The sequence below is a fragment of the Microtus pennsylvanicus genome, chromosome 5 (assembly GCF_037038515.1).
Source record: "Microtus pennsylvanicus isolate mMicPen1 chromosome 5, mMicPen1.hap1, whole genome shotgun sequence".
Classification (NCBI taxonomy): Eukaryota; Metazoa; Chordata; class Mammalia; order Rodentia; family Cricetidae; genus Microtus; species Microtus pennsylvanicus.
The window spans coordinates 46,353,732-46,378,897 of record NC_134583.1 but is presented as its reverse complement, the minus strand read 5'-3'; the positions used below and the strand labels follow the sequence as shown (position 1 = coordinate 46,378,897).

Here is a 25,166-nt window from a genome sequence, read left to right as displayed (position 1 = left end):
CCCAGGTCTCTTTGTTGCTACATCTACTGAACGCACTTCTAGTCAACCGTATCCTGGCCAGTTTCTGAAACTAAAGCAGATCAAGTATTTCATAAAAAGACCCTACTCTTCAATTAACTTTCATGTACCTGCCATAGTCTGGTTCTTGGTATTTCAAACACACATTGAATAATCTAAGTCTTATGTAGTCTTTCACCTTCTATCTTTTCATCAAAAGTTTAACAAGCATTCATTAATATAGTACTTCGACAGTGGCATCAAATGGGAGAATGTACTCAGGAAACATGAAGTGTCGTGAATATCCCACCTGTCATGCTGGATCCCAGAATCATCACTGGACTATGATGAAAACCGAGTGAGAGTATACCCAAGACATTTTTGCACAGTGTTGGACACAGGGTTGAGTAGTTGTGGAAGAAAACAGAATCCACACCTGCTCACTTGCCTCCCAAAGTTCAGAACACCCAAGAGGACACTAAGTCATTTATTATTTTAAGAAGTGGTCTGGTGAAGGAAGAGGGTCAGGGCCACAGTCCCTAATAGAAAGGGATAAGGGGACTTTTCATTGCGGAAAGGTCTGCATGTTGGGAAGGTATGTGATTAGGCCTATTGTTATTTTCAGTGCTGGGTGATGAAGGGAATGATGAGGTCAAACTGGGGACAGTCTGCAACGTCCTAGGTTAGTCTGGCATTAGGTATGGGCACTAATGAACAGTGCTATTAATTTACGCACAGGTGCCAGTCAGCTGTTGTCAGAGCTCCCCTTGTGTAGCGAAAATTCACTACTACAGACACTGTGATTGTCTATCCAGTGGGGTCAGTGCCAGGTGTCCAGGGTGGGACTCAGTCCCCTATCAGAAGTGTGCCTCCTTGCTTGTTGAGACTCCAGTCTGTTTCAGGTGGGGCAGCAAAGATAATACTTCCTGTGTGTAGGCGTCTATCCGTGCTTTTGGGCGTCCACCTGGATGAGTCATGGTGTGTTTCTTATGTGTTTGGATGGATCTGTTTATAGGGATCGTGTGTCCTGTCTTACCCTCCATTCCTTCAACCCCTCATCCAGGTCCCAGTGTGCTGATGGTGGTATAGCTTAGCCTGGACAGTGAAGCGATGGAGGGGGTAGGAGGATCCTCATCTGGAAGAGGCCGGGGGCGAGCTCGTGGAGGCCGTGGGCAACAGCGGACACATGTATCCAGGCAGGCCTGGCGAAAGCGGCGGTGCATAAAACAGTAGACCAGGGGATTGACACAGGCAGAGGCGTAGCTCAGCAAGTGGATGAAAGAGATTGGGGCCCCTGAGAGGGCTCGATGTGCCCCTGGGCCATCGAAGGCGCGCCATGTGTTGGCGCTGTACACTGGCAGCCAACACAGGAAGAAAAGCACAACAATCACCAGCAGCATTCGCACTACCCGTTTCTTAGCCAGCAGCTTGGCCTGGTTGGGCCGAGGGCCAGGACCTGACCCAGGAGTGGGAGTGGTCAGCGCAGTCATCTCCAGTCGGGAACGCGGAAGTTGTACGTAGCAGCCGTCACTGTCTTCCCCAGCCGGGCTAGTTTCAGGCCGGCAAGCCCCGTTCTGATGGACAGGCCCTGAGCACAGAGCACAAAGCATAGAGCACAGAGGGTGCGGTCAAAGCAGAAGGCAAAGTCCTCTTAAATTGCAGCCCAACATCCACTCCATGCCCCTTCCCCACGGCTTTTACCCTGATCCACCCACTAAGGAAGTCGTGTCCATTACCAAAGCTCCGCCCCTCGTGCATTTCACCTTTTCACCCACCTGATGCTGCTCCACCCGGCAGGGCTCCTTGGTTTCGGACTCGACTTTGGATCTCACCATCGTCACCATCAAAGCGAAGGCCGAGGTAAAGCTCGCGGGAGATGAGCCCGTAGGCCACAGCCATAACCACGCCAGGGACGAAGAACAAAAGCATTAGCAGAAGTACTGACCTGGGGACATAACACAGACCAATAATGTCTCCTGTGTGGCCAGTTACAGGTAGAGGAAGAGGCAAAAATTGGCCTGTGGCCAGCTGATCAAAGAAGGGGTGGTTAGCCTTTGGGGATGCTGCTGGAAGGTCGAGAGACTGGCGAGGGACCCCCAAGTTGGAATTCCAAATGTGGGGGTGTAGAAAGGGGCTTGGAGGGGAAATTCCTGGAGCTGGAGGACTGCTCTGAGGAAGGAGTGAAGCATCTGAGGAAGGTGGGAAAAGGACTTCCTAAGATAGTGTGGTGGGTGCCCTCACCAGGTCTGGCGGACACGCGCACTGGGCCAGCGATGCACGCACTGCAGCACTCGAGGTCCCACTGGCTGCACTGCAGTGTATACAGGATAAGGGACCATAAGCAGTCCAGACAGTAGCCACGTGGCTAAGATCACCCGCGCTGCGTGGGAGCGGGTCTGCCACACCCGTGCTTGCAGTGGTCTGCAGATGGCGCTGTACCGCTCCAGGGCGATGGCCACGAGATTTAGCGTGGACACACTCACTGACACCCCTAAGCAACATGAGAAGAAACGATCACGTTGGGAACACACACACGCATGGTGACACTGTGATTTCCTCACCCTCATCGGGAAAAACCCTTGTATTTGCCAAGTACTTTAAGAAGGGAGAGGGCCAAGGCGGGGATGTTTGTCTCACCTACCCATGAGGTAGGAAACGGCCTTGCAGATGACGCTGCCGAAGATGAATGTGCCCATGAGGTTGGGCAGGAGTGTGAAGGGCATGCAAGCCACAGCCAGCAGGAGATCACTGACTGCCAGGGAGAGCAGGAAGGCGTTGGTGACAGTTCTCAGGCGCCGGCTCAGTCCCAGGACCACAATGATGAGCACGTTTCCTCCAACACTCATGAGAAAGATCACCGCGTAAAGGGTGACTCTAATGGCCAGTTCCAGTTCTAGGTAGAAGAGAGAGGTGGCTGTAGGAGGATTTGAGTACCATGTTGGATCATGTCTGTGTTCCCCAAAATACAAACAAACAGAAAACAAAACCAAACCAACCCTTCCCCCAACTAAAAGAAGGGAAAAGCCATTCACTGCTGTGTGCCGTCCACAGCCCCTCCTTCAGGACTGTGACTGCTGTGTGCCGTCCACAGCCCCTCCTTCAGGACTGTGACTGCTGTGTGCCGTCCACAGCCCCTCCTTCAGGACTGTGACTGCTGTGGCCCCTCCTTCAGGACTGTGACTGCTGTGTGCCGTCCACAGCCCCTCCTTCAGGACTGTGACTGCTGTGGCCCCTCCTTCAGGACTGTGACTGCTGTGTGCCGTCCACAGCCCCTCCTTCAGGGCTATTGCATCCTCTCAGCGCTGCATCCACTCCAGTCTCTTGATGACTCAGTTTCTTGCCTGCACCACGAGCACTCATGACTCCTTCTTAAGCTGACTTCTCAGCCTTGGAATGAAAACTCTTCATAACCCCCCTGCTTCCACCCCAAACACAAACATTTCCCAAATCTGGTAAATGCCTATAAATTCCTCATCTACCAAGAATCAGACTGATTGCCACTGCTTTGCAAAGGCTATCGTGAGCACCTCATTTGGAGCTAATTTCCTACTCTTTGACCGCTGCGTGTTCCATGTTCCCTACACATTTATTAGAGCCCCTGTTTTCCTCTCCACGTTGTGCTTTAACATTCTCCAAAGATTTGTTCTTCCTCGGTAAACATTTGCAGAGGACTTCCTTTGTGTCAGGTTCTGGGGACAAAGAGGTGACTGCCATTCGAGAGCTGACAGTAGAGAGGGAATCTGAGACACTTAAAGAGGTAATTGCTACACAGTGTGATAGGAAGTGAGTTTGAGAGATGTTCAAGAAGCTATAGGAGCCCCAGGGGAGACCAGTGCTGTTGGGTGAGTCAGAAGGGCTAGAAAGGTGACCAATTCATTTGTGTCATTGTCTATGGGGATTCATCTTTGGATCTTTGTATCATAAACATGCAAACCTGAACAAAACTGGATTGAATTGAAGTGGACTGAGTCATCCATCCCCACGGCCTCAGTGTCAGGGACATAGGAGCTTGAAGACAGAAAGCCTCCTACACTGTGGGAGAAGGAGGGGTCCAGAGGTACAGCTTCTCTTCCTTAACTGCCCAGCTTGCTTCTCTTAGCTGGCTCTTGGCTTAGTTTTTAAACTGAATTACTGGCTCATAATGATAACTAGCTGATTTAGAGGTTATTCTATTTATTAGATAATAAATAAGCTCTATTTATTAGAAATCCTCAAACAGGGGACTGGAGAGCAGGCTTAGCTATAAAGAGCATTTCTATGCTGGTTGGCGCACAACTGTCTGTAATTCCAGATCGTGGATATTGGGAACCTGATTTCCTATTTTGATTGCTCAAATGTATACACACACACACACACACACACACACACACACACCCCACAGGACTTAGCAGTAACATTACTTGCTTCAATCTTGGGGTGTCTGAAATGTCTTGCTGCCTACAGCTGCCTTAGGGCTCAACCATTCAACACACTATTTCTTTCTTCTCCCAATCTGAACTCCTCATTGCCCCTGTCTCTCTATTCCGTCATGGCACCTCACTCTGTTGTACTTCCCTTTTCTGCCAGTGTATCTTAGGAAACACACACTGGAGGGCCTTGGTGGACCAATAGCAGGCGACAGGATGATTTTGATGTAGTACTCTTGCTTTTGTATGCATGCCTATTTTTCAAACCTCCTCCTTCTTTTTCTTCTTCTTCTTCTTCTCCTCTTCTTCTTTTTTGACAGGGTCTCTTTATGTAGTCCTGACTGTCCAGGCGTTCCCTATGTAGACCAGACCAGCCATGAACTCACAGAGATCCTACGGCATCTACCTCCTGAGTGTTACAATTACTGGTGTATTACTGACTTAAATTATGTTCTTTTCACAGGGACAGATTATGAAAGGCTTATGTCTGGCAAATTTGAAGTGCATGACGTAGGTGTGTGTGTGTGTGTGTGTGTGTGTGTGTGCAGAGACAATAAATAAACTCTTGAAGATCTTTGTCAGAGAGGCCCTTGGACCCGGGGGGGTGGGGAGCAGATGACCTTTTTTGCATCTTTGTTTTCTCCAAGTTCACTTTCTTCTGTCTCTACCCACCTTAACATTAATTACTACACTTCAAGCTGTGTAGCACTTTGAACTACACAAGTACCTAAAAACTGTCACACCCTTTCATGCAGTCGATACACACCCTATGAGTGCTCTTGACCTAGTGGTGGCCCAAAAAGATGAAGCTAGGCTTCCCCTTTATGAAATTCTTAATATACTTGGAGTTTTCTGGAAAAAAGACGTTAAAGTTATAATAAGCATGACAAGCAATTGTATAGCAAATGCGTGTGAACATTGCGAAAGAGTATGTGAGACTGTAAATGTGTGTGTTTATTTGTGTGTGTGTGCGTGCGTGTGTGTGTGTGCGTGTGTGAGCGCGCATGCGTGTGTGAGAGTGTACGTGCATGTGTGTGCATGTGTGTGAGAGTGTGTGTGTGCATGTGTGTATGCATGCATGTGTGTGTGTGTGATCAGCCTGATAATGGAGAGAAGCATAAGCACAAGGATCCAGACAACATCTAAAGCAAATGATAGGCTTAAGCTGAGGATGTGGTCAGTGGGTAGAGTGCTTACCTAGCACACCCAAAGCCTAGGGTTTGATCCCCAGCACCCTCTAAACCAGATGTGGTGGCACACGCTTGTAGTCCTAGGGATTGGAGGCAGGGGATCACAAGTTCAAGACCAGCCTAGGGTACAGGTAGCTTATCAACAAACAAAACAAAACAAAACAAAACAAAACAAAACAAAACAAAACAAAACAAAACAGGGTTTTCTAAGAAAAACTTCACAGGAACTGAAGCAGCCAATGCCTTCACCTGGTGTGCTATATTTGTTTTTTTGCTAACAGAGACATCGTTGTAATACTCGTGTATATATGTGTGGTGAGCGTGGATAGGGTTCAACTAACTTGGGGGAATAGCTGGGTGCATGAGACACACCCAAGTGTCAGTGGCATGGAGCAAGTAAGCAGAGGGAATATGCAATGGTGAATTGGCAATATAGTTATGCCTTAGAACTTGAGAGTAATATAGAGGTAGGTGAAGGTAGCCCTTATTTATTTGAGTAATAACTGGTAATATCAAATTGAATATAGGCCGTGTTTAAGTTTAAAGAACACCCGAGCAACTGTGATGACAGAGGAGTAAGCAACAACGATAACTAACACTAAGTAACACTTCAGGGTGCCGATGACATCTTCAGGAAGCACGGCTTGTATGCAGAGCTCTGTATGTGAGTGGGGGAGTAATCACAGGCCGGCGGTTCTGACTGAGGGGATGGTAGCATTAGCCAAGATGTGTGGGCACTATTTAAGTGAGTATAAATGTCAGGTGCTAACACGTCTAGCTCAGTTACGATGTTAATCTTGATTGTGTGAAATAGCTGAAAGCCTGACTGAACACAGAGACTATCCGAGTCATTACTGAAAATGTCTGAGTGCTGACGAACGATACTGCATGATTTCCTGGGGATATCTTCAGAAGGTTTACTTACGCAGCCATGGGGAAGATGTGCTATTTTGTAGGTGATTATAAAATAAGAGTAGTATGTGACAGACAAACCACCTCGAAATGACTGCGGACAACACTGAGTGTGGTTATCACCCGTTTTACTATGGACAGCATGTGCGGTAATGGTGAAGTCTCAGATTTGCCTAAAAATAAAGTGCGCAGCATCCACATTTCTCTCGGCAACGTCGTAGTGAGCCAGATGACGTGTGCGTCAGTGGGGTACTATTTCAGTGAGACTGGCCAGTGCTCTTTGCACGGCGTGTCTGCACACCTGCATAACAACCTGATGTGTCCAAGCAACAGCATCCAGATAAATGAGGTTGTCCTTGTCCTTGGGCTCTGAATCACTGAGCATCTTGCTTCTTCAGCGACCCTCCTCTACTCGCTGCCCTCCCTTGCATGAGAACCTTTAAATATCTCTCTTGATTCTTCCCTACTTTTAAATGCCCAGGATATAGCAAATCTGCAGAAAAAAACTTGAAATTGCCATTTTGAGATCAGCCTGGCCAACAAATGAGACCCTGTTTCTAAAGTGTGTGTGTGTGGGGGGGGGGCAGTAAAGCTTGGCTACAGCCTACTCTTCCGCAACCACACAAGATTTCTATCACTGTCCTGTTCCTCTTTCTCCCAGCACTTCTACTTCTTGGACACTTTGACTAACTACTCTTGTTCACTTCTTGCTAGTCCTTCCCATAGCCCACTCTGAGTCAGGTCAGTTTCCACATATCCTCCTAAGGACTAGATATTGCGCCTAAGCAAACCCATTGTGTTTTGTTCATCTCTGATTCGTCATAGCAATATTTAGCATCACCTACTCCACCTCAGTCAAGACTTTCTTCTCCTTTCTGCAATGACACAGCTACTGTTTCTGTTTCATTTCACTCTTCATGGAATCTCCTCCCTCTGCTTTGCCTTTAAATGACAGCTTTCTGAAGGGGCCCGTGTCAGCTTCCCTGTTCTCATCTTATACAATGTTTTTTAAAAAAGATTTTTCTTTCCTGTTCCTATGGTTTCCAGTTCTCCTTCTAGGTGAAGACTTTTCAAGGCTGTATTTCCAGCTCAGCTCTCCTAGGTAAGTTCTAGATCTCTGTACTCAGCTGCTTTGATGAGTTAGCCATCATTGTTTGAACTCCATGGACTCCAAACTGAGTTTATAGTAATCCCCTCTTCCAAAGCTACTTCTGCTCCCTTGTTGCTGGGGACTGAATCCAGGGCCTTGCAGTAGCTAGGCAAGGGCTTTAATATGAAGTGCATATCCAGCCCCTCCTTGATTATCTTTCTCATGATATGCCATCTACATCCTTCCAGTTTTCCCAAACTAGAAACTGGATGTCATTCCTTGATCTCATCCACCCTCTCTACTTCTAATCGATCATCAGGGTCTGTTGATTCCATTTCCAGAAGTGGCTCTCAAGTCCACCCACTTCTCTTCATCCCCTCTGCCAGCACCTCTATGTTAGCATCATCTTTCAGCCCGATCTGTGTAATGTGATAGCTTTCTAAAGTATCCTTCTGCATTCCATCTCATCCGCACATCCATTCTCGACACAACACCACTAACCCTGGAAGCACTATTGAATCCTTCAGTAGATCCCAATGCTACACTCTTGCAAGGGCTTAAAGCTCTCCATAAATAATACTCCAGGCTGGTCCAGCCTGAGTGTTGATTATGTACCTTTAATGGTACATGTTCCGGCCATTCAAAAACTATGTTGTGCTGAACAAATCTGCCATGGGCTTAAACTTTGAGCTTTTTAGACAGCATGTCTTTACCTAAGACACGTTGTGCTCCTTCTGCTCCTTCACTTAGCTCTCTGTGTGCCATAGTTTTCTGCTTAAACCCATGTCTCACCACCCCAGGAAAGTAATCTTGATTCCCAAGAGAAGGGCAGGCTGGAAGTGTTCCTTGTTTACCTGTTTCCCTATAAACTCAGAGCTCCATGAAGTAGGATTGTGACAGTGTGTTACCCTCATATCCTTGTTGCCTAGCGCAGTTTCTGCTTCAGTAAATATCTCCTGAATGAAATATTTGAAGTGACAGCGGGTAACAGCCAGACGGAGAAAGCATGGGCTGTTTTATGGGGTAAGTAATTATGCGGATTGTAATTTATTCCAACGTTTCTTTCTCGAACACAGACTCCAACTCTTTCCCTTTCTGTTTACAGAACCCAAGCTCCCAGGCTGCACCCTTGGCAAGGTTATCAGACCCCATCACCCTTGGCTGTCCCTATTTCAGTCAGAGCCTTTGCTGGGATTTCCAGGCAATGGTCTTGGTCCCTGTGTACTTGACTGCAGACCGATGATGAGACTGCAGATCCTGTCTAGTTCATACCGGTGTCCCCAGCACTTGCCCTAGCAAGTGTTCATTAAGCACTAAAAGTACATATGGGTACGGGAAGGGGGAAATGCGTCTTAAAATGCTCACTGAAGCACTGAAGACGCTTGCTGATGGGAGGAGGGAGAGTCACTTTAAAGACAGGATGAGTGAAGGCGGTGGGAAGGGATGCCGGTGACACAGGAATGAGACTCATGCAAAGGGAAGGTGGCTCCAGGAAAATGAGACATAAGAAGAGGGGACACTTGGGAGTCTTTGGATGGGACTCCAAAATCTTCAGAAAAACAGAAAAGGCATGGGAATAGATGAAGGGCTTGACTCTGGGAGCAGAGGAATTTTGGGGCAAATAGAAACAAGAAAGGCAGCATTCCCTAGTGCTGGCTAAATTCAGATTTGACAATCTTTTCTTGGGAAGGCTGGGGTCGGGGGACAGATTACAACTCCAGACTCTCATCCAGGCAGTCCAGAGAGCTCCAGCCCTCACGGACACACTCTCCTGCTTTTTCTTTCTTTTACAGGCTTCTCCTGCTTTTTCTTTCTTTTACAGGCTTCCCCCCCCTCCTTTTCCCTCTCTTCCTCTCTCCCTCTCTCCCTCTCCCTCTCTCTCTCCAGTGCTGGCTCTGCAAACTGGATGTTAAAGGAAAAGAGCTAGACCTACTGGCAAGGAGAGGTCCTTGCTCCTTGCTTCCCGGCTGTGGGGTGCTGAGCTTGGGGATGAACAATAGTCACAGGTATAGCAGAGGAAGTAAGAGGCCAGGGCTCTGAACCAGGTTCTGTGAAGGTGTGATTGAGTTGTAAGATCTTGGAGGCACAGTGTGTGGAAGTACTACAAGGGAAAGCAATGGGCAGTTGACAGTGTAGAGGTCGTGAGGGTTATTCATTAGTGCTATTGGGTGCAGTGAGAGGGTTTTAGGGAGGCACCCACCTCTGGTCCCGGTTCCGCGGATGCGAGGGGGCTCGCAGCTGAGGTTCCCGGTGCTGCTACTGTTGAGGAGAGGGACACCCGGGCGGCACAGGGAGGAACCCGGCCCGGTTCCGGGTCCCTGCATACTGCGGTTCAGCTTGAGCAGCTCCATGGTCCCCGTGAAGTCCCACTCAGCTCCGCCAAGTGGGCTACAACCCCCGTTGCACCTGGCCCTGAAACGCTGGTGGCTCAGGCTCCCACCCACTACACCGCCCGCCCCTCTTGGTTCCCGCCCCCTGCCCTGTCTCCTACCCTTCCACTTTCCACCAGCCTTGCCTTGACTCCAGCCGGTCCCAGGCTCTGTCTGGGCGGCTTTTGTCCCACCAGGTGACACTTGGCGCACCGCCCCCGCTCCAGAGTTCCACGCACGCTCCTGGGTGACTGCTCTCCAGGCTCGCCCCCGCGCTAGGTTCTCCACTCTTCTCTTAGATATGTCTTTCCTGCCCACCTCTCATACCACAGCCTCTAGTTCTGGAAATTCGAGTGTGTGTGTGTGTGTGTGTGTGTGTGTGTGTGTGTGTGTGTGTGTGTGTGTACGGGCGCTTGCGCGCGTCTGCGGAGGGGACTGCACGACGGGAGGAGTGAGTAGCTGCTGCTGAGGGGCCCAACATCTTTCTTTGGTGGTTTAGAAAATGTGTAAGTGGCGGTGGGGATACTGTTTCTGCCCCAGGATCCCACACTACAGAGCAGGTGCGTTAGCCCGCCTGGAGCCACAGTTACTGTGCTCTGCCGCAGTGGCCGCAGTAACCACCACAGATCACTCACTACCTTAGCTCTCTCTGCAGCTTTTGTGAGGGCTGGGGTAGCCTCAGCTTCTGCCTCAGACCACCCCATCTTCTATCTGAAACCCAAATCTAAGCTTCTGCTCCAGGGCTTCCAGAAGGGTAGGGAGAGCCGCAGTTGCTCACAACGGAGACTATACACAGTAAAAGCCTGCTTCGAGTTAGAGTTGGCTAGGGCAGTGGAGGCGTCTGGGAATGGATGTGAGAACCACACTAGCACTAAATGAACTAAATTGAGGTGTAGTGGGGTTCTAGTCCTGGTCCTGACCCAGATGAATGATGGCGAGCAGGAAGCTTGGTCTCTAGGCAGCGTCCATCTGCACCCGAAACGCTGATGCTCCCTGTTTGCCCTTAGCACAGGTGCAGCACCGGTGTAGGGTGCTGGGTTCCCACGAGAGGGGGCCGGAAAAGGACTGGGTCACTGGGGTGTAGCGGGAGGGAACAAAGCAGGAGGTGCGTGTGGAGCACAAGACTGAGCGGACGCAGCTTTCTGAGGCAGGCCTGGCCTCCTCTTTTTTCAGTATTGTTTCTTTCATTCTTTCCCATTCCAGTATGAGATAAAGTATCATCATTTGGACTCCCAAAGCGACTGTCAGAAGTGTGGGAGTGGGAGAGGCATTCAGTGGAAGAGGGGATTAGAGTTGGGTGGACTCTGGACAAATGGGGAATTGAGAGTTAGTATCCTCTGACTGCTTTGCAGAGGACCTGACCAGGCACCGCCGAGTTCATAAGGGCTGAAGCACTGTAGGAAGGGTTGAGCCTGGGATGTCATCACCCACTCCCCCGTGCTCCGCTGTCTCCCTTGCTCTTCTGAGAGCCCTGGATCAGAGGAACTTGCTGTGCTGTTTGTTCAGCTCCAGCACAGGTGGTATCTCTGATAATCTGATGAATTTTCCCATACTGGGTGATGGTAGCATTGAAGAACAAGGGGACAAAGGAAATACAGGAGGAGAGAAAGATGGAAATAGATGTAGGTTGCATTCAGTTATCCAACAAACCATGTATCTAGGTATCAATTATCGGACTGTACACTATTTTCCATGCAGCTAGTCTATCCCTGAAGACCTCCCACTATAGCGGGGATTTCACTAAATAAACCAGAAACTGCGATTCACAGTCCTACATATGAACATTAAGGTGCACAAATTGAAAGTTTAGAAATTAGGCTTGGGGATATGGTTCAACTATTAAGAGCAAGCACCAGCTACTTTTGCAGAGGACCTGGGGCGTGGTTCCCAGCACAGATAAGGTGATTCTCAACTCCAGTTCCAAGAGATCCATTGCTCTTCTGGACTTTGTGGGCACCAGACACTTATGTGGTGTATATACATATGTGTAGACAAAACATTCATACACATAAAATCATCCTTATCCTCCATGCTCCTCCACCCCTGTAATGGACCTTATGGTACAAAGTCCAGACTGCTCAAAAAGAAAGGATTCATTGCCTAGAAGACAGTGCTCAAGAATCAGTCCTCTCCAGAAGTTGTCAGAGCAGAGTACCTTCAACATCACAAACTCTTCCTGGGTTATCATGCATCCAATGATCAATCAGCAGAAGAGAAAGAGCCCATTTCCTCATCCCACTGAAGGAATATCTGTTCACGACATCCCAGCTCCTCCTTTGAGGGTGGTTGAGGATTCTGCTGGGTCTGTATTACTGCTCAGCCTCTCCCTTTGCCCAGTCCTATTTTCATCCCCTCTTGCACAGGTGTTGACTTCAAGAGTACTTCTTAGTAAACATCCTTCACAGTGATCCCTGTTTGAGAGTCTGCTTCCTGGAGGATAGAGCTACATCGCTCCCACATTCAATCAATCACAAAGTCCTGTTGATTTTAGCTACTGAATGACTCTGCTTGTATCAACAGTCTCTTGTGCTACTACAATCCCAGGCTCCTAGTATGGCTGCCATACTTTGTTGGTGACCCTTTACATCCAATCCTCTTCCTTATGTCCAGAGTTCTATGTTAAGAATACCATTGGAGTTATGCCAACCTACTGATCTTTGCTTTTAGTAGAGAAGGAATCCGATCTATGAAACCTGTGTGGCCTGGTTTCTGCTGTGTTTCTGTAGTTTTTATTCCCTCTGCTGAACACACATTGGCCTTCCTTGAGTGTTTCCTCCCACCTTTGGCTATGCATTTCCTAGTCAAACGGATTTGGTATATGCTTTCTGGAAGGTTCTCATTTCCTACCTAGCTATCTGATTGCATGTAGAGTAGCATTTAGCAAAGACATTTTCCTGATTCTCTTGGCGGGTGATGGCTAATCATGTTCACCCTTGTATAACTGGCCCAGAGATTACAGTGAGGTATGAACTACCTGACTACAGTATGAGAAGTAGAATCAATGTCACTAGTTAGTTGCTCTCAAAAATACAGAAATTACCCAGGCAGTCCTAGTCAAATCATACAGGTCCTGTAACAGCCAAGAGTTTTCCGTGGTTGGACCGACAACAGCAGAAACCAGATACTTGAAGGAAGTGCATGTTGAAATAGGGTCTCATGTATCCCCGGTTGGCCTGAAACTCACTGTGTAGCTGAGAATGACTTTGAGCTTCTGATCTTCTTGCATTCACTTCCCCAGTGCTGGAATTACAGGCCTGTACCACTGTCCTAGTTTTTGGTTATGTGTTTCATTTTGTTTTTGTTTTGTTAACTTTACCAGAAGCTAGAGTTATCTGGGAAGAGGGACTCCAGTGCGAAAGTGATTTCATCAGATTGCCTGTAGGCAAGACTATCAGATATTTCTTGCTTCATGATCAATATGGGAGGGCCCAGCCTACTGTGAGCATTACCACCTCCTGGGAAGGTGGTCCATGGGGGAGCAAGTCAGTAAGCAGCATTCTTCCATGGGCTCCACACTTCAGATCTGCTCCCAGGTTCCTGCTTTGAGTTCCTGCCCTAACTTACTTTGACAATGACTGTGATGTGGACGTGCAAGTCAAAAACCAAAACAAAAACAAAAACATTTCCTCCTAGAGTTGCTTTTGGCCATGGTGTTTTAGCACAGCAACAGAAACCTGATTAAGATAGCTACCGTGCCCAACTTGGTACACTAATGACTTTAAAGACTGAGTTTTAAATTTTTACTTATGTGCATTGTGTGTCTTTATGTGTATGCGTCACATTGTCACATGAATGTGGATGTTTGTGGAGGCTAGAAGGTTTGTTGGGTCCCTGAACTGGAGTTATAGGCAGTTGTTAGTGTAGTTGCTGAGAACTGAACTCTGGTCCTCTAGAAGGGCTTACTGTACTCTTAACTGCTGAGCCATCTCTCCGTCCCTCAACATACTGCTGATGGCAGAGAGAGGGGAACCCTCTGAAGAAATGACAACCACTGTTACGAGCTAGAGAATTCAGGAGGACACAGGACAAGGACCCGAAAGTTGTCTCTAGCTGAGAGCAGTTACCCAACGGCAGTGAAACACCAAGGCTTTTAGTTCTTCCTGGAATCTCTGGAATATATTTCATTGCAAATGACAGCTTGTGATACCCTAGACAGAGAATTCAGCCACGCTGGGCAGACTTCTGGCCAACAGCATTAGGAGCTAATAAATGACTGGCGTTAAGCCACTAAATTCATTATAACCTGCTGCATCCGCTGTGGAAAAGTGGCCACACCTTCCAGTGGAGGGGGTGGCAAGTGGAGACCACCGTAAGCCATCCCAGAAGGATACGGGCATTGGAACCATTGCAGCACTGGCTCATGTCAAAGCACCAATTCAGGTGGGCACGGTAATGACTTATTAAAGTCATAGAGATCGTGCAGAAGAAGGATCTAAAAACTGTCCATGAAGCAAGAAGGCAGCATTTAGAGTGTTTGCAGGTAGAGGGTGAGAGAAGGGAATTAGAAAATAAGTCCCTAAGACTTCTAGTAGCTGAATAAAAACTGTAACAGAAACTGTGTTCCAGGCAGGTTACTTTTGATGGATTCCTTCCCTCTCACAGAGAACTATAAATTTAGGCTTCATATTATTTTTAAATTTATGATTATTTTGTTTTAGGAATTTTAAATGAGCATATATAGCATTAGGCTTCATTTTGGCATTTAAAAGTTATTTTTGTTAATTCCCCATGAGCTTCTTCTCCCATATCCCCTGACCTCCTTTTCCAACCCCTTTTAGTCTTCTTTTTGATTTCATGTCATAGTGCCCTATTGCCCTCCCCTACCTCTCAGCACTTCCTCTGCTCACATGGTCTCCTGTAAACACATATCCACTTAGATCCACACACAAACATTGTATGCTAGGATTTGCGTATGAGACAATATTCTATATATTTTTTTTGTCTTTCTGAGTTACCTGGCTTAATGTAGTATTTCCTAACATCATTCACTTTCCTGCAAATTTCATTTGTGTTTACCTCTAGAGTTCCATTGTGTACAGGCTCTGCGATTTTATTATCATCCATCTTTTGATGAGTATACAGAAAGAATCCACTTTCCTGCGGTTGTGATGAATGCAGCAGTAAGCATAAATGTGCAAGAATCTGTGGTCGGACATGGAGTCACTTTAGTATACATCCTGGAGTCCTGTAGCTAGGTTATATGGCAGTTGTATTGTTTTTCTTTTAAGCTGTATTTTATTAATCATTATTATTGTATGTGCACATGTGTTTATGATGTGTGTGTGTGGCAGGGTATGCTTATAGCATGGCACAAATGTAGAGATCAGAGGACAATTTTGTAGATTAGGCTTTCTTCTTCCCACCTTTATGTGGATTCTAGGGATAGAATGCCAGATTGTCAGACTTGTGTGTGTGTGTGTGTGTGTGTGTGTGTGTGTGTGTGTGCGTGCGCATGTGTAGGCCAAAACTTGATGTTGGAAATCCTCTTTCTTTGCTCTTCAACCTTGTTCTTTGAGGCAGGGTCTCTCAGGCAAACTCAGAACTCACAGATATGCCTAGTTTCACTGGCCAGGTTTCTGTGCTCTCCCTTCATGGACTGGAATTGCTGCTGGCTGCCATACCCAGTACCTGGCATCATGTGACTCTAGGGATCTGAACTTTGGTTCTCTTGACTCCCAGCAATCACTTTAACTGCCCAGTCATTTCTTTATTTGAGATGTCACCATACTGATTTCCATAATGGCGGGCTAGTTTCCATTCCTACCAGCAGTGGACAGGGCTGTTCTTCCCACATGCTCATCAAAGGGAAATGTGTTGAATCGTTCAAATGCTGTTCCTGGGTAAGAAACTGAATGGCTGAGAAACTATTCAGAATTTAGTGGCGACCTCAGAAAGAGCCATTTTGGTTGTTAATTGAGGCAGAAGATAGGTAGGTGTACTAAACCTGAATGTACCTGGAGGGAGTGGAGTGGCTGATTTCAAAAAGGCGTTTTAGAAACGTCATCATTAGGAAGAGGAAGAACTAGAGAAGAATGTGGAAACGTTGTTTTCAGATGGCATAATTCCAATATAGAGAAGACTTAAGACAAGGCTAGAAGGACGGAGGTGAGTTCATGATGTCAGATTTCCGAGACAACAAGGAGAAGATTCTAGAGAAGCATAGAAGTCCCTAGCTTTCGATAGGAGTAGAGATTCAATCTTGGTGTCAAGAGTAAAGGGAGATCAGAAGTGGAAGGTGGTAACAAAGTTGTGAGCACCCGGCTAACAACCATATATATGTTTGGTTTTCTGCAGTGAAGTGTGGCTTGATGGCTAGGACAGTGGCTGTGCCTGAAAGACAAAGCAAGGCTTTGCATAGGTGGTGAAGGGGAGAAGCAGACCCTCCCTCCCCGCAAGCTGACTGCAGCTTGGAGGACAAGCCACCTTTGATGATGCGGGTAGAGGCAGTGTGGGGGAGGTGTGAGGGTGACGGAGAGGAAGAGGCCTGTATGTTCTTTACTCTGAGATGATTTTTTTGCCATCTTCAGTTCTTCTGCACAAAAAAATCCTCCACACGCTCAAGTCTCTCTAATTTTTTCACTATTGTCATAGCAACATAATTGGAATCTTAACTAATACTGTAGATTTGTGGTTTTGGTGTGCTCTGGAGCTATGGACTGTTAGGTGTGTGTGTGTGTGTGTGTGTGTGTGTGTGTGTGTGTGTGTGTGTGTGTGTGTTGGGGATGTGTCCACACATGCTACAGCTTCTGTGTGGAGGTCAGAGGACAATTTCAAGTGTCTGTCCTTGTCTTCCACCTCATCAGAGAAAGGTTTCTTCCGTGTTCTTCTCCAGTGTGTGTGCCAGCCCAAGTTTCTGAGAATTCCCTGTCGTCACCGGAGTAAGAACACTGGAATTGCAGATATGTGTTGTTAAACTCGGCATTGGGTGAGGTCTTAGGATTTGAACTCAGGTCCTCATTCCTACACAGCAAATACTTTATCTGCTGAGCCATTGCCTTACTGAAAATAGTTTAATAAAGGAAAGAACGCACAAAACGAACAAAACCTAAATGGAGTAGGGGTGGGAAGTGAAGAGCAGAGGGGCCGAGTAAGTCTATAGGACAGCAGAGGAAAGCTTTATTTCTTCTGCAGCTTAGCTGGGGATGTTGATGGTTTGGTTCATCAAAGGTAGGAGTTTACCAGAAAAATACAGGGACAAGAGCAAAATACTGAGCCTGGAATCTAAGCTGGAATGGGGAAGGAGCTGTGAGGGGTGTGACAAGGCCTACGGAGAGTAAGGAAGGGCACAGAGACCTTGGCTGTCCTCAGTAATGAGGGGAAGTGGGGAGTACAAAGAAATTTGCAATTTCTAGGAGTGGGGAGCCTACTGAGAGAGAGGAAACAGCACTTAGAAGGTGTGGGCCCCAACCTGTGAAACACAGGTTGTAAGAGGACGAGAAGCTTTGAACGGGGGCAAGGAAGATTAAATATGGCCAGAAGCGTCTGGAGAGCTGATGTCCTCACAAGAGAAGGAGAGTGAGCAGATATTCAGACATCTATCTGTCTCCCTTTCCTTCTTCCCCTCTCTCTGCATACACAGGAACGATTGATCAGTCACGTGGGGGCACAGGGAGAAGGCAAGTGTTTTCAGACCCAGAAATGACCACTGTAAAAAGCCGAATCTGCTGGTACCTAGACCTAAGACTTGTAGTTTAAGAACTGTAAACAAATTTATTTCCTTTATTTAAGCTGCCCAGTTTGTGGTATTGTGTTATGGCATGCCCATTCTCTAATGGTTTCTCAGACCTTTTCCCACACTTCCTTTTAAAAAAATCTGTGTGTGTGTGTGTGTGTGTGTGTGTGAGAGAGAGAGAGAGAGAGAGAGAGAGAGAGAGAGAGAGCGAGAGCGAGAGAGAGATTGATTTGTGTGTGTGTTTACATGTGTGCATATACATTCCTGTGTGTTGTGGTACGCACGTGCCTTGGTGTGAGTGTGGCGGTCAGAGGACACCTCGGGCGTTACTCCTCACCATTTTGTCGGAGACTGGATTTCTTTTGTTTGTCACGGCATAGGCTGGCCGGTCCACACATTTCTGGGAATCTGATGTCTCTGAGTGGACTCTCACCATGGGCTGCTGTGATTACAGATACAGTTCTGTGGACCCCAAGCCAGGCCCCATGTTTGCCTGGTGGGCGCTTTGTCCGCTGAACCGTCTCTTAAGCCCTCCACACTTCTTTCATTACTTTTTTCTGTGTTTTTGTTTTTGTTCTTGGAGACAGAGTTTCTCTGTGTAGTTTGGAGTCTGTTCCAGAATTTGCTCTGTAGACCAGGCTGGCCTTGAACTCGAGATCTGCCTGCTCTGTCTCAAGTGCTGGGATTAAAGGCGTGCACCACTATCTCATGGCTTCATTACCTCTTTTCTCTTTCCTTGTGCTTGTACTCAGAGCGTGGCCGCAAATGAAGGTCACACTTGGATTCAGGAGCCTTGAGTTGCTGGCCATTTCTCTTTATTCTTTCTAACAGAGGTTTAAATTGTTTCCATTTTTGTATTTTGATCATATTCTCTCTCTCCCCCAACTCCTCCCAGAAATCACACCCCCCCCCTTTCCCACCAACTTCATGTTCTTTATCCCTCTCTTTCTCTTTAAAAATCCCCAAATCAAAGCAAAGACAAAAAATGCCAAATGAAACCAAACCAAACCAGCCATTCAACCACCATCCATCCATCCAACCAACAACCAAAAGCACACAAAAGCACAGAGCTCATTTTGTTGACTGATTTCTCCTCAGTGTGAAAGCTCTGCTTATTCACAGTATCTCCCGGCCCTGGAGTGCAGTTGGTTTACCTCCTCCACTGAAGAAAAGGAATTTTCTTTCCCTCAGCAGCATCAATGGTACACAGCGCCTTGCTCAGGAGCGTGACTTTCCCACTTGTCCTTCTGCCGGTCTTGTACATGCTGTCACAGACCCCGAGAGCTCACATGTGCACCAGCCCCGTTGTGTCTGAAAGTGGCAGCTTCCTTTTGCTTCTCTACCACCTCTGGCTCTTACAGTCTTTCCATTTCCTCTTCTTTGATGGCAACTTTTTTTTTAAACATCATATTTTTACTGATTATTTTATACAATGCAGTCTGATCACACTTGATTCCCATTTTTCCTAGGTTCACTCTCTTATCCTTGTGCCTTCCCCCCCCAAAATGAAAAGAAAATTATATCAAGTCCAATTTGTGTTGCCTATATACTCACTGGAGCATGGTCAAACTCTGTGATACCACCCCCAAAAGAAACAGCCCAGACAGGAAGCCATTGAAGAGACCCTGAAGAAAGGTGAGAAAGAAGCTGCCGATAGCTCTTCACAGTTGACATAGCATGCTGGTCCTAATCTCCTCTGTCTGCCTGCTGCTGGGTAATGAGAGGCGATGACCAGGAAGTGCTGTAAATAGGCTAATCCAGTGAAAGTTGTTTAGTTAATGAATTCAGCAGTGTTGAAGATTAAACCTTGGCCTTGCTCACGCTGGACAAACACTCTACCACTGAGCTACACTCTCAGCCAATGAAGTGGTTTATAAGGGGAAAGTAAAACAGTTACTGTGGAGAAGAGGGATGTCCATGGGTGGGGGAGGAAGGTGATGACAATGTGCTGAGGGGATTAAATATTCATTACAACAAAGGAGGAAATTTGGTCCAGGCCGAGGGCCTTCCAGGCTTTGGAGAGAAGGCTGTGCAGGGCCAGGAAACGGGGTGTTTAGATAATGACAAGGAATGCAAAGTCAGTATGGATGCTAATAGAAGACAGACGTGGACCCTCCTTCTAGAATCAGTCAAAAACCAACCCACGCGCTCAAGAAGCAGTCAAATTACACGATGTCCGGGCAGAGCCAGGTTCCGGCTGAGAGAAGCTGTTGTAACTTGACCTGCCAGGGTTGTATTTGGCTTTTGTTTGGAGCCTTGGGGATTCTGGGCCACTAAACTTGACTGGTGTGGTGTGTGGTTAGAATGGTTTATATTTCCCAGGCGTGCTCTGACCCAGTAACACAGGTATGATCCTTTTTTCAGTAATCAATATCACAACTGAGGTGAGGGGGGTACTTGCAGCTTAAGTAAAAGCAGCCAAAGAGAGACCGCCTAATGCCCAGCCGCTTAACTTGTGCTGAAAGAACTTACTACTCTAGGGAGCTGATAGGTCCTAAAAACACTAGTAATTTACTCGGGAAGCCCACCTTTCACACACACAGTAGTGCCAGGATCATGTAATAAGCTCTAATACACACACACACACACACACACACACACACACACTTGGGGTCCAAGCAGGAGATAAATTACATCTTAGTCTCTGGGCTTTCTAGCTTTCTCCTTTTCCCAGTTCCTAAGTCCTTTTCTCTGGGTCTGATTAGGTTGCATTCTCTGTAGTCTGCACCTTTCAAGGCTTTCTCTGCCTTTCTACAATATGTGGATATGCTTCTGTGGTGAGCTCCTGCCTACGCAATCCCTGCCCACACAGGAGGCTCTTCCCTTGGCATAATTAAATAAAGAGGAAAATGGCTGGGAAGGCAGCCAGCTGGAGTCAGGCAATAATGTTGGGCAGCGGAAAGAAATCAGGGGCAGTACTAGCCTTCCAGGTCCCCAGATTTGTGCTGGGGGAGAGCAGAGCCACGGGCCCAGTGGTCTGGATGATCACACTCGGTGTCAGACTAGGCCCTCAAAGCTGGTCAGTGACGGCCAGAGCTCTGCCAGGTCAAGGCTTCACCCGAGGGCTAATAGAGCCAAAGGAAAGTCGCGCAGAGACAGCTCCCAAGAATGTCCCCACATTATTAGCTTCTGGCATTCCTGTGTAACCTGCTGGAGGCGAAGGAAGAAGGCTGAGAGCAACAGGCTGAGATATTGAAACTGGGAAGACACTTGTTAATTTGTTAATCTTGTAGAGAATCTGGGCTCAGCTCCCAGCACTCACATGGTGGCTCATAACTACTGGTAACTCCATTTCCAGGGGATCTGAAGTCCTCTTCTCACCTCTAAGGGTACAAGGGACATACATGCATATACACACAAAATAAATTAATAAATCAAAAAAAAATTTAAAGTCTGAACAAATGTTTCCACAGACTAGTCAAGACAACAGTTTCCTCCAATATTATCTTTGCCCCTCGAATTCCATTTCTTTCTGGATATTTCCCCTAGTTTTTCAAAGTAGTGTAAGTCTGAAGCCTAGAAGAGGGTTGTAAGTGGAGTGAAAAAACCTGGCACCCTCTGCTGGCGATATATGGTACTGCTAGAAGGGCCCACAGGAGCTATGCAACTAGATCCTCAGAAGGCTCAGAGGAAAATCACAGGTAGAGGATGTAATAGTGACAGATGACATTGATTGTGGAGAAATCTCCATCTATCAGGCGCTGGTGGAAAGCTGCCATTCATAAATTAGTTCACATTGTAAGTCTCTAGTAATAGCTAGGAAAGATTTTGTACAAGCTGAGGGGTTCCCAGCTAGTAAGGGCTTCTTCAGAAGCAAACCTCAAGTGGCTACAGTTGTATGCTCTGTCCCACCAGTTGTATTTCAGTCCAGCTGAACAGGTTCCCTGACTCGAGCCATGATTTTGATCCCATCTGAACAACCCATCTCTGATTCTAGACTCAAGCCAAACTTCCCTGAGCCCCAAGCAAGAATCCACCCACTCAGTCTCCTGTTGTTAGAGCCTGCATTAGCTCTTACCTCAGGGTGGAAGGCCTGTCTCCATATGAATCAGAGAGAGAGAGAGAGAGAGAGAGAGAGAAACACGGGCTGGTAATTTTTTCTGCAGGAGAGTAGCTAACTGGAAAAATAGGAGGGTTGAACCTTGAATACCTCAGCCAGGTCAAGGTATCCTGCAGCCAAGAGAAGACAATGAGCCCTAGGTCTGCTGGGAGGAGGGAGGAGAGCTAATCCTCAAGGCAGCCATGATCTCAGCAGAAAAGCCCTTGACATATTTTGACACTCTGGTGCAGATCTAGCAGCACACATAATGTAGGTGTAGAGATGCTTGCCCTCTACCCCACTTCTCCGGTGTAGCAGTGGTTTCTGCCTTTGTGGCTGCATCCTTGAGATTACATTTGATCACACTGGGCAACCTTGTGGGGAGTCATAGCTTTGCTTTGCAGGAATGACATGGTTTCCCTTGGTTACCACAGCGACTGATCAAAGCACTGTTCTCTGCAAAGGAAGGAACTAGGCAGACTTTAGCCCCAAACCAAGGTTTGCTCTTTCCTATAAAATAAAATAAAAATGACAAGCCTAGGTTCCCTATCATGTGACTGATGAGCCCAGTGATTTGGGGTGTGCTGTCTAATCCCATAGCTTCAGGCTCTTCATTTAAACATGGAGATAATAGCGATATCCTTCTCATATGGTTGTAGTGATGAACTGAGACAATGCATGTGGCCCAGAACCTGTCATAGAGAACTCCTCAACAAATCAAATCTAGTATTTTCAGTTGCTCTATGGGCTGCAGTTTCTGGTCTGGAAAGAGTGAACATAATAATCAACTTCCTGACATGGCTATAAGAACTGAAGAGTTAAACCTATGTCTAGCATACACCTCACCTGCCTCCTTAACAGTGTGAGAAATACTGTATATACCTGTAGAAGGAGCTGTGGGCTGCGTTTCTGCCACCCAGCTCCCGGCCGCCTGGCTAGCTTAACAACTGAAATAACAATACACAAACTGTATTCATTTAAACACTGCCTGACCCATTATCTCTAGCCTCTTCTTGGCTAACTCTCATATCTTGCTTAACCCATTTCTAATAATCTGTGTAGCATCATGAGGTGGTGTCTTACTGGGAAAGATTCAGCATGTCTGACCTGGCGGCGGGCTCCATCACATCTCTGACCTCACTTCCCTTCTTCCCAGCATTCTATTCTGTCTACTCCACCCACCTAAGGGCTGGCCTATCAAATGGCCAAGGCAGTTTCTTTATTAACCAATGAAATCAACACAAAATCCCGAGTTTTACAGATTTTATTAAAGTTTCTAACTAACATTCGGAGAATTTCATCTCAGTTGTATTTTATGGATTCCTGTCTGTTTTCTCTTATCCAACTTAGGGTCTTGCAAATGTCTCTGGCCATCTGGGCAGAATCTCTTGTCTTCTGACAGGGCTGGCTGAGATGTACTTGGTTCAAACTTACACACTTTTAGGCCGTGCAGTCTTATTCTCTGGTGCTTCATGATGCTGTGGTCATTCTCCAGGCTCCAGAAGACTCAATTCTGATCTCTTCCTATTCTGCAACCTCTGTGAAAGTGGAGTCCAAGTTTATCCTCCCAGGAGATTATAATAGGCAGAAATTTGTCTGTTACTACTCTTGTCTTCTGAATATGGCAATGGGAACTTTGCAGGTGTAATTAAAATTAATAGTTGGCTTACCTTGAAACAGAGAAATCATTCTGCATTATTCAGGCTGACTTGGCCTAATCTGATGGGGCCCCATGAAGAAGAGCCTGTTGTGGAATATTTAACCATATAAAGGTGTTACATTTGTTTAATTATAAAAAAATTTGTTGCATTTGTTTAATTATGTAAAGATTGCTGCTGTTTCATCTTGCCTGCCTAAGGCACCTGATTGGTTTAATAAAAAGTTGAATGGCCAATAAATAGGTGGGATTGGGATAGGGAGGGCTGGGGGACAGAGAGAATAAGTAGGAGAAATCTAGGCTAAAGAAGAGGGAAAAAGAAAAGAATGAGGGAAAAAGAGAGAGACATTGTTGGGGCCAGAAGCTAGGCAGCTGCCAGCCAGCCAGACACAGAATAGATATACAGAAAGAAAGGTAAAAAAAAAAATCCCGAGGCAAAACCTAAAGAGAAACATTAAAATAAGAGCTAAGATAAAGCCAGGCATTTATAATGAACAAATCTCCATGTCATGATTTGGGAACTGGTTTGTGGCCCAAAATAAAATCCTGGTACAAGAGCCTTTCCCTTGCTTTGCTCCTAGAAGTGGTATTGTTTTTTTTGAGGGGGGGGGAGTTGGGGCATGGTATTTAAGGAGAAATATATCAAAAAACTAGAGAGGTGAGTCCTATAGTCTCGACGGATAAATTCTGCCGATAGCTGGAATGAATCCAGAAGCAGATTCTTCCCCAAAGCCTGCAGCTAAGAGCCCAGCCCAACGGCCATTTGAAGAGAGCCTAGATTTGAGTCACACACTGTGAGGTGATAAGAGGTGCTGTTTTAGCCTGTGAAGTTTGTGCTAAGATACTAGAGCAAGGAAAGAAAGCACTAACAGAATCTTCAGTTCTTGTTCCTTTAGTCTTAAGGAATATTTCACCCCCAGAAGTTTTGGTTCTTTCGACTCTAAGCCTGTGTAGACAGATGGGAACATTTGCTTCTGAGTGAATTGTTGTCAAGTCCTAAGGGAACTGGGGCAGAGGTTTCTGATGATTCCTGGTTTGGATGCTGCAGTTCAAAGAACCTTACAGTCAGGGGATGTAAACATTTCAGTTATTCCCTGTGATGGAGAGGAGGGTGAAGAGTGCAGTTCCCAGTGACTGCTTCAGCAACATTTCTTTCCGTACACAGAAGTGTCTTGCTTGATGCTCGTTACATACTAAGGCGTTTTTAGACTAAAAGAATTGATTTTTATTTTTGTTATTAAAGGAACTTAAATTTGTGCTCTAAACTACCTCAACCCAGCACAATCCTGAACCGTGAAAGCACTGGCTCCAAATCAGAAATGGGAACTGCTCTACCACTGGAGGACTCCATATGGTGACATCAAAACCCTCATCCTAGAAAAACACAGGAAGGAGATGCACATCTGGCCTTGAAACTTTACTGTCCTGCATAAAGGAGGTTGGAGCTGGTCCATTATCACTGTGTTCTTGCAGATGAGGGTTCTATGGAGTGACAAGATTCACCTATTCTAAGAGTGTCCATCCCACTAATAAGCCTATTTTCAGCTCACTAAGTCCATCATGTATGTGATGAAATCATTCACATCATACCCACCCATTCTAGTTCTGTGGGATTTGAGGCAGAGATGGTAGCGAAGGCTCTTGAGGAAATGACACTTACTTTCTTTTAACACTGGGCTTCTGTGCTTATGGTGTGGGAGGTCATTTTGTTTGTGTGTTGCTTTTATTAGTTAATGAATAAAGTACTGCTTTGAGCCTATGGCAAGGGCAGAACAGAACTAGGCTGGGAAAGCTAGGCTGTATGCTGGGAGGAAGGGTGGAGTCAAGGAGAAGC

At 46.6% G+C, this 25,166-nt stretch overlaps 1 protein-coding gene and 1 long non-coding RNA gene across 2 annotated transcripts; one reads left to right on the top strand and one right to left on the bottom strand.

The window, feature by feature from the left end:
- Window positions 1–468: 468 nt before the first annotated feature.
- Cckbr (cholecystokinin B receptor) lies at window positions 469–10,361 on the bottom strand. The gene is made up of 5 exons (XM_075971760.1): window positions 9,796–10,361; window positions 2,639–2,890; window positions 2,239–2,488; window positions 1,773–1,942; window positions 469–1,585 (listed from the first exon to the last, which is right to left on the bottom strand). Exons 1-5 carry the CDS (start codon window positions 9,944–9,946, stop codon window positions 1,053–1,055), a joined length of 1,356 nt encoding a protein of 451 aa, XP_075827875.1. The 5' UTR covers window positions 9,947–10,361; the 3' UTR covers window positions 469–1,052.
- On the top strand, window positions 7,581–24,805 carry LOC142849510 (uncharacterized). Its single transcript, XR_012910584.1, has 3 exons — window positions 7,581–7,607; window positions 8,530–8,618; window positions 24,576–24,805. It is a non-coding gene; the product is annotated as an uncharacterized LOC142849510 (long non-coding RNA).
- Window positions 24,806–25,166: the final 361 nt, after the last annotated feature.

Excerpts from the sequence above, each read along its gene's own strand:
- Cckbr (XM_075971760.1), bottom strand. The coding sequence starts at position 9,946 with ATGGAGCTGCTCAAGCTGAACCGCAGTATGCAGGGACCCGGAACCGGG. Across the intron at positions 2,891-9,795 it reads CCGCGGAACCGGGACCAGAG|AACTGGAACTGGCCATTAGA; the intron begins GTGGGTGCCTCC and ends TCTTCTACCTAG. Across the intron at positions 2,489-2,638 it reads GGCCGTTTCCTACCTCATGG|GGGTGTCAGTGAGTGTGTCC; the intron begins GTAGGTGAGACA and ends CATGTTGCTTAG.